This window comes from Bidens hawaiensis, unplaced genomic scaffold (assembly GCF_021521415.1).
Source record: "Bidens hawaiensis isolate Kalapana, Puna unplaced genomic scaffold, B.hawaiensis_p1.1 tig00079500_1, whole genome shotgun sequence".
In the NCBI taxonomy this organism is placed as follows: Eukaryota; Viridiplantae; Streptophyta; class Magnoliopsida; order Asterales; family Asteraceae; genus Bidens; species Bidens hawaiensis.
The window spans coordinates 2,901-12,859 of NW_027503594.1; the positions used below are offsets into that span (position 1 = coordinate 2,901).

The 9,959-nt window shown below is 29.6% G+C and overlaps 2 protein-coding genes across 2 annotated transcripts; both read left to right on the top strand.

Moving 5' to 3' along the window:
- The first annotated feature begins 2,109 nt into the window (after positions 1 to 2,109).
- On the top strand, positions 2,110 to 2,562 carry LOC143607112 (uncharacterized protein At5g01610-like). The gene has a single exon (XM_077082669.1). It carries the CDS (start codon positions 2,110 to 2,112, stop codon positions 2,560 to 2,562), a length of 453 nt encoding a protein of 150 aa, XP_076938784.1.
- Positions 2,563 to 9,522: 6,960 nt separating this feature from the next.
- On the top strand, positions 9,523 to 9,959 carry LOC143607115 (uncharacterized protein At5g01610-like). Its single transcript, XM_077082672.1, has 2 exons — positions 9,523 to 9,834; positions 9,879 to 9,959. Exons 1-2 carry the CDS (start codon positions 9,523 to 9,525, stop codon positions 9,957 to 9,959), a joined length of 393 nt encoding a protein of 130 aa, XP_076938787.1.

The window sequence follows — 9,959 nt, forward strand, 5'->3', positions numbered from 1 at the left end:
TAAGAATTTGAGACATAAACTTTCTCTACGAATGAAAAATATAATAAAGGTTAAAAATTATTATATGTAATACGTAAACGTATGAAAAATCCGTTTTAAGAATTATTGAAAAAGTAAAGCATCTAAATGTGTCATAAATGCCCTCCAAAATTAGTTTTAGAGAAACGTTATAACTAATAAATTAATTAGTGTTCAACATATATAGCAAAAACTTAAATTCAAACGAATTTACATATATAGAAAGTATAGATGGTTTTAAAGTTGGCAAAATATAATATTATTAATTATGATTATATCATTTTGATCAAATGATAATTAGTTATCACAATATTTGAAATCATTATTAAATACAGAAATATTTATAACAATATTATTAGTGTGAATTAAAATAAATTTGAGTTTATTTAATTTAAATGTGACTTTCATAATTACCCGGGTGTTTTGAAAATCGTTAATAAGTTAATTTGACTTCCACAGTTAAGTAATTTAATTTGAATTTTCACAAATAAGTAAACAGAAATCAAATTATAAATTAATTAATTACCTTAAATATCTTTAAACAAAAATCAACTGTCTTAAATTGAATTAAAGGTAATTTCATTTGCGATGATTTATTTGAACTAAAATTGTCATTACATTTTTAATTTAATAATGGTTACCATATAAAGAAACTAACCAAATAAAAACTAATACTTATTAGACGATTATATTAATAAAATACATTTAATATTAAAAGGAAATAATATATAGATAATATAAAATTTTAAAACACTAGAGGAATTTCACTTAATACAAGAAACTTTTGAAGAAACTTTTAAGTAGAATTTGACCAATAATGAAAATCATGAAAACTTTATTATTGTATTTATGTAATTAAAATCATGGAAATACATTAAATAGAATTTGACCAATAATGAAAATCATGGAAATATATTATATCGAATTTGACAAAGAATCAGAATTCGGGAAATATATTAAATGGATTTGACCAACAACAATAGAATATTGATGATGTCTAAATCAATTAAATTACATGAATTGTATAGAATACATAAATACAATAATAATCGTAAAATAACATGAATACTCCATCAATGGCATTATCTATTCAACCAAATTGGGGGTCATAACCTGAAACTGATATCAACATATAGCAACTGATTAGTAACCGGAACAAATGATTGGTAAAATTATAAATTATATTTTGGTTAGTAACTGGAATAATTACCACTGAAACCGATAACAATTGATATCACCAAATAATGAAATTACTAATTATGGTAGATTTGAATTATGTGACTCATTGATGTCATAGTGTACAACTGGAATAATACCAATAACTGGAAAAAAATGAATTACTAATGGATGTAACCAGAATAATTAACAATAATTGTACAAATTGAACTTCCGATAGATATAACCGGAATAATTAACATAATAAATTCGATAACAATTGAAATCACAAGCAAAATAAACCAGTCACTGTATCCGATAACATATTGGATTTTGATATAGAACCTAAAGAGATTATATGAAACAATACAATAATTAAAATCAATACAAACAAAAACTGGCAAAGAAATGAATTTCCAATGAAAAGAATGAATAATATGAGAAATGAAAATTAGAGTATAAAAAATAACTTGCCGGAAAAAAGTAATATGCGATTGGTAGAGGTGGTATATGAGGTAATCTGCAAGAAAGAGAGAGAGAGATAAATTAAATTAAAATGATTATTAGGGTTTACAATCTTAATGTTTTTATAATGTGAATGAGATGATTGACATTAATTTGAAATGAAATATGTGGCTTGGCGATAACTTGGCATCTAGGTGGACACCCTAGAATGATGTCATGTGTACAAATTGTCTTGATTTTATATATTTGTAAGATTTATCCATTATATTTTGGTTTTCACACTAGGTCCATATTTGGTTAATTAACATGTAATATTCAAAACATGTGAGTCATAAATGTTTTGCACTTAAATAATTAATATGATCGGTTATTATACTTTATACATAAATGCTGGCATATCTTTTTGAACCTATTTATATATCATCTTGTCCTAAAGCCTAACACATTAAAATCCATCAGAAATACCAAAAAATGGCTCTCTACAAAGCAAATACGGGGACATTAGAAATGATGTTGCTTTGCTTTACTCTAAGCCTCATATTCTCATTTACCGAGGGAGGTGATGAACCATCGGTATATCAAATTCTACAAAGCTACAACCTCCCGGTTGGTCTTCTTCCAAACGGTGCTTATGGATACACCTTTGACCCTAGAAGTGGTCGGTATTCGATTAATCTAAATAGTATTTGTGAAGTCAATGTGGGCGGTTATGAATTCCAATATAGTCCCCCGATCACTGGTGTTATTTCCCAAAATAATCTTGGGGAAATGGGTGGCGTGAAGGTAAAAGTAGCACTTGGATGGGTTAGTATCGTGAATATTAATAGGAATCAAGACCAACTCAAGTTGACGATTGATGGTATTGGAGATAAAGAGCTCCCGGTTAACGCATTTTACTTGTCTCCTAATTGTAAGCAGTTATAAATGTTGTAACGATAGTTCTATTACAAGGGGAATTTGTAACATCTGATATTTTCAATGAATGATAAACAAAGATTTATTATTTAGTTAGTATGACTTAATTAATAACAATTTCATTAATAATTGGACCTTAAAAGGAATGGACTTAAGGTATTCGTTGTATAATTTTTCATTAAACTTAAAACTATTATAATAAAGTGGCAACAAATGGGTAACAAGTTACACCACAACCTTCTTTTGAATATCGAAGTCAATCCTACAAAAAACGAAGCTTTGGGACTTAGCAGTCGAAAAAGTACCATGCACGACACGCTAAACCCTGCTCAAAATATTCACAGCTTTCGGGGCCAGAAAACCAAATATATCAAAAGAAAATTAGAGAAAACACATGTTGATTATCTTCACAAACTTTCTCGCGTTTAACAATTTTTTCTAACAAAACCACGGTTCCTGAGCCTAACAAGATGAGACACTCTTGTAAGTTCCATACAAGTAGGGGTTGTCACAAATATCCGTAGACGAATTACACGAAAATCCGAATCCAAAAATTCTAATTCGAATAGTGATTTTTAAAATTTTCGGATATTTCGGATATTCGAATTATCTATTTTAAAAATTAATAAATATTTCATAATAACCTTTAAGCTTTGTCGGCTACTGAGTAAACCTAAAACCATTTTCAACTTGTAAACCTTGGATAAAAAGTAGTTTCTTGTAACCTTGTATAAAAAGCAGTTACTTGTCAACCTTGTATATAAAGTAGTTTTTTTTGTAAACCTTGTATAAAAAGGTAGCTCGATGTAAAATAGTTATCTAGTAAATTCTTGCGTATACGTATAATAATTAGTCAAACAGTTTTCTTACATGGTGTGTAATTAAGCAAATAGTTTACTTGTAAGTTAGTGTATAAGTACGAGGAATTATAGAGCTACAAATAATGATCCGTCTTAAGTTTTCAAGAATGAAAATTTGAATAACCAAACCAAAACATTTTTGGTTTCCCGCCTTGTGGAGCAAATCTTGTGGTCTTGTTAAACAAAGACATCTTGTGGCACAAATCTTGTGGTCTTGTTAAACCCAAGACATCTTGTGGCGTAATTCTTGTGGTCTTGTTAAACTGAAGACATCTTGTTGCACGATTCTTGTTGTCTTGTTAAACCCAAGACATCTTGTTGTGCGATTCTTGTGGTCTTGTTAAACCAAGACATCTTATTCTTGTGTTTGTCTAAAACTTAGTAATATTGTATAAAACTTAGTTACAATATGTTTCTAGCATCAAATGGTCTTGTGATTGTAAAAAAAACAGGTTTTAGTATGTTTCTCCTCCAGATATAAAAGCAGTAAAAAGCGTAAAAGGGGGTCGTGAACTCACCTCATGAATTGTGATCAATGAGCGTAAGATAATGCACAGTCCCGATTAACTACCGGTCTAGATATGACTTTTAGAGGAAACTCCTGTGATTAGTTAAAGAAAGAAGATCATGAACTCCTAGCATGTTCATACAGCCTTAAGCACTCATATACAATCTCTAGCGTGCGAATCCTTGAAGATTATATACTGACTTATATGAATACCAAGATGGAAGAGGTCCAGTTAGAGGTACGGTTGAGGGGGCAAACTGATAAAATTTACAACATCAAGGGCGGTTCGGTCGATCTCAAAGGGGTGGTATGAAGGAGATCAAAAGCTAAGGGACTAAAAGAGTAAATCCAATAAGCTTGGTGTTTAAGGTTTTAGTATTTGTTTTCAAGTAAAACATAGAGTCTATGTTAGACAATAATACTAGAATATTTGTATAATAATAGATTATTTGTGTTTTAATGTAATTGATTCTTTTCATAGATTAGTTAGTCAACTCCTATTATTATGGAGTATATTCTTGTATCAATCATTATATATATTATTCTCAATCCTCAAGTAAACGTATTGAGGTTGATTTACCAAATATTTATATGGTAAACGTATCGGGCTATGGCAAACACAACTGCAGAAATTATTTGGATCACGCATTTACTACAGGAGTTAAATGCTTTAACACCGGATCGGCCCACTCTCCTTTGTGACAATAAAAGTGCCTTGTTTATGACTCAAAATCCGGTATCGCATAAACGTGCAAAACACATTGATCTTGACTATCACTTTATACGAGAACTTGTCACTTTGGGAAAATTATACACCCGGTTTGTTCGTACCAATCTTCAGGTGGCTGACATTTTCACAAAAAGCCTTCCCTGGGCGTCATTTGAAGCATTTCGCAATATGTTGCGTCTTGGACCGCCACCTTTCCGATTGAAGGGGGTGTTAGACAATAATACTAGAATATTTGTATAATAATAGATTATTTGTGTTTTAATGTAATTGATTCTTTCCATAGACTAATTAGTCAACTCCTATTATTATGGAGTATATTCTTGTATCAATCATTATATATATTATTCTCAATCCTCAAGTAAACGTATTGAGGTTGATTTACCAAATATTTATAGTCTAGTTAGGATAAGTTTCTTTTTATTTTGTTTCTTAGGCATGTAAGTTAAGGTATTATATATACCTGGGTCATCTATATTTACGCACGATCGTTTTTCTTTTCTTAATAATAAAGAGTCGCATAATTAGTTCTGCATGTTAGATTGTCTTGCTCGATCCACTTTGTTTAACACAAACGTGATCCAATGCCTTTAAACATGGGCTGTGAGCAGAAGATAGCACAACAGCTACAGATTTTGCGCAGTCCGGCCATGAAGCTGATTTGGTGGTCGAAAACATAACCAAATTGAGTGAGACCAGTTGGGAATTTTAACTAAGACATAGAGGTTTAATCTCCAAGTGGAAAATATGGATTTGAAGGTGTATAGGGAGAGATATGGGCGCCTTACTCCAGCTGAAATGCTTAGGCAGAAGCTGAGTAGCAAAGTGAGATGCGTGTTTGCTTTGGTTGAGAGAGAGGGAGAGTTGCTGAGTGAGAGAGTGTTGTTTATTTTGTGGTTGGTGTTTGTTTAAGAGACAAGGATAGTATGGTTTTGAAATAAAATAATCAAGTATGGAAAGTCTTGCTAGGTTAGATGTTAAACACATGCCAACTATCTCCGTGCATATAAATTTCATGTACTTAAGCATAATATAAGTTCAAACGTTCATACGCTTGTTAATCAAAATTTGTTTGCTAAATAAATAATAATAACGTCTGAAGAATCGTTTCGTGTTCAAAACTTTACATAAATAAAATAACTATAAAATAATATTGTAAGATATATTTTAAACCTTCTAGGTATGTCGATTCTTGTAAATAGTTTATTATCTATGTTCATTATCGGCAGACAAGTTCCGTAGTTTCAAGTAAGTTAAATAAAATTATATTATTAAAATGTAATGTATCATGCATGTGCGAGCTTATGTTGGACACACATTGATTAAAATTAATGAGACTTAATCATGTAGGAATTAACGTGAAGATATTAAGTTTAATATTTGTATGAAAGATGAGCATTTTAGCAGGGTGTCACAAAGGCACTCGCCAAAACATGTTAGGTTTAGGGTGCAGTGTCCTTATTAGAGGTCCGTTAAGATCAAAATCGGAAAGTGAAGTACGTAAACGATCTATGTAGCAATACATGTAGGCAAACTATAAACCTACACATAACTAACAATCTATGTAGCAAATATGTAACACTATCTACACGATACATTAATAAACCTATACATAATAAATAATCTATTATTTTTATTTTACACATAAAACTAAATAATGACAAAAATACTAAGAGCATACACTTGTAACATTTCTATGTAAACATTCGTAGTACCAAAAACATGCTACATGAAGTGTACACTATACATAAATATGTGTAGGAATAAGGAATTTGACGAATTTAAAGAATTATGAATGAAGATATTATGGTATTTAATTAAAAAGATATTTGAATAACAATATTATTTTTGATTAATAAAATAAGATACAAAAAAAGGTGATAGGTAATTATGAGTTAATCTAACTATACTAATAAAAGAAAATTGACAATCTCACATTCATTCTTGGCCTAATCTCTCTTCTCATTCATTTGACTTATCCATGAGTTATGGAGCAAAACCATAATAACAAATAGGTCATAATTTCCTTTCCAATTCTCTAATCTCTCATTTAATTCTACCTAACAATCCATGGGTCATGGGTCAAGATAATTTTGGCAAATGATTTAATTTCATTTTTAATTATCTAATATCTCATCTTATTTATTCTAACAATCCATAGGTTATAGTTTAAAACAATTTTGAGAAACGATTTATAATTTCCATTCTAATTTTCTAATATTTCATCTCATTCATCATAGTTATCCACAGGTAATTGGTCAAAACAATTTATGCAAATATTGTATATATAAAATCGATTTTGTAAATTTGAGATTCTTGACTTCTTATTGTTTGTACTATATATTTTATTTTTACCTTTAATTTTGTTTATTTCTTTCAAATAATGAATCTTTTTATTTTTATTATTTGACAAATCCCGTGTAATACACGGGTTCAAAATCTAGTTACTAATAAATACCAACTAAATACCATTAATTACTCATTTTGACAATATCTTATTCATTAAAATCCTGGATAATTAATTTATTGTTAATTACAAAATTCCTATTTTTATTTAGAACCATTATTATTATTATTATTATTATATTATAGAATAATTTGAAAGTTTAGTGCCACTAGACCTTTTCTGGTTCAAGTGTCACCACACTGTTGCCTGCATCTATTTTTATGTTTTTTTATTATTATTTTAGTTTTGATATCGTAAAGAATGTTACTTAAATCGACCAAATTCGTGACAACTTGCTGCTACAACGTCCGGGACCGGTAATGCTCGGGTTTTATTTTTTTTTACGTAACGAACGTAATTGACATACCGTTGCAACGTCTGGGACTGACAACATTTGTGTTTACCAATGCCCAAATTTTACTCGCCGTCGCAACATCGGGGGCCACAACGCTCCGGTTTTACCAACTGAATAAAGTCATTTTAAGTTTTTTTTTATATGTTAATTTGACAACTTTATTTTTTCAGGTTTTAACGATTGGGTTTTTACCAAAGTTGTTTATACTGTAATTAACTAACGCAGTCGATACTAACTGAATTCGTGTGACTCGCCATAATGACGCTCGGGTTTTACAAACGCCCGGCTTTTTATTTGAATATACATCATTATAAATATTTTTATTTTTTGTATGTTTATTCGACAAGTTTATTTTTTTGTTTTTAATTTTGGTATCGTTACGAATGTAATCGATACCAACCGAACTTTTTAACATGTTAATTTGTAGTTATACGAGCGTCGCTACTGATCTTGTGTTAACGAATTAACGTACACATTGTTTTTTTTTTTAATTTAAGTGTCGGTATCTTAACGAACCTAACTCATACGAACCAAATCCCCATTTCAAAATGCGACATGACGCGAGACGAGTATATATACATATCTCAACTGCCCACATTGATCAATGGCTAAATGATATTTTATTGATAATGTTTTTTTTAATCCAAATTACATATTTCTAATCATCTATATTGATATTTTATTCAGATCGTGTTTTTAAGTTTATTTTAATTATATTTTAATAGATTTTTATTGGAAAGTTACAAATTATTTTTTTTATAGTTTATATTTTCTTTAAAATTAATCTTTTATTGTAGAGGTGAAAATGAAATGAACTAAAAATTTGTGTACGCAAATGAGTTGTGTGTATGTTAAAATTAATTGCGTGTCGGTGAAAATAAAAGAAACTAGCATACCACTAACAATCTATGTAAACAAAATACTACCTACAAAGTACATATATAAACCTATACATATTAAATAAATATTATTTTTATCTTACACATAAACTAAATACAATAAATGACAAAAGTACTAATAACCTACACTTATAACATTTCTATATACACATTAGTAATACCACCAACATGCTACATGAATTTGTGTATGCTATACATAAATTTGTGTAGGCTATATATGAATATGGTATTTGACGAATTTGACTAATTATGAATGAAGATATTTCTGTATTTAATTAAAAGTATTACTTTAGATTAAAATTTTCAATTAAATTCTATTAATTAATTTAGATTAAAAATAATTTAATTCAAAAAAAGCTTTAGATTAAAAAATAAAATGTAAAAAAGGGTGATAAGTAAATTTGAGTTAATTACTAATAACTACCAATTAAATGCCATTAATTACTCATTTTGACCATAAAATCAAGAGATCAAATTACCATTTTCATTAAAATTCTGGATAATTAATTTATTGTTAAATACAAATTTGCCAGTTTTATTTAGGAACATTTATTCTGGATAATTAATTTATTGTTAAATACAAATTACCATTTTCATAAAATCAAGAGACACTGTTTGCACTAACACCATTTTCCGTCTAAACCACCCCCTGTATATATATAAAACACTAACTCGAAAGTGGAGAGTTAAATGAGTAAACAAATACGTAACTGATACCTTCTAGAAGACCCATATTTAAGGTAAAATCCAGAATTTATTCTTGCATATAAATTATTATTTTTATTAACTGTTGTGATTAAAATCTGAAATGACTAAATTTGGTGGGATAACTAACCACAAGTAAGATCACATGAATCAAAAATTTGGTGGGATAACTAACCACAAGTAAGATCACATGAATCAAGGTCTACGTGTTGTCCATTAGTGAATGTAACTTTTATATTTTGATTTGCACATTCACTTCATATTTGGTCAATTGACTTGTAATACATACATGAGAGAAGCTTATATTTCAAACATGTGAGTCTTAAATGTTTTGTACACAAACAATTGATATCATTAATTAATAATTATTATACTTTATATTTAAGCGCTGATATACCCTTTTGAATCTATTTATATACCATCTAGTGTTGAAGCCCAACACATCAAAATCCATCAGATATACTAAAAAATGGTGCTCACAAAACCAATTAGGGAGACACTGGGAATGATGTTTCTTTGCTTTTCTCTTAGCCTTTTATTCCCATTTTCCGAGGGAGGTGGCAAGCCATCGGCGTATCAAGTTCTACAAAGCTACAACCTCCCCGTTGGTCTTCTTCCGAATGGTGCTTCTGGATACACTTTGGACCCTAGAAGTGGTCGGTTTTCAGTTAATCTCAGTAGTACATGTGAGTTTCATGTGAGAGGTTATAAGATCCAATATAGGCCCCCAATCACAGGTGTGATTTCCCAGAATAATCTCGGGGAAATAGATGGTGTAAAGGTAAAAAAAACATTCTTTTGGCTTGGTATATCGAATGTCAATAGGTATCAAGACCAACTCAGGTTCAAGGTTGGTGGTCTGGTAGACAAAGAATTCCCAGTCAAAAATTTTTACTCGAGTCCTAG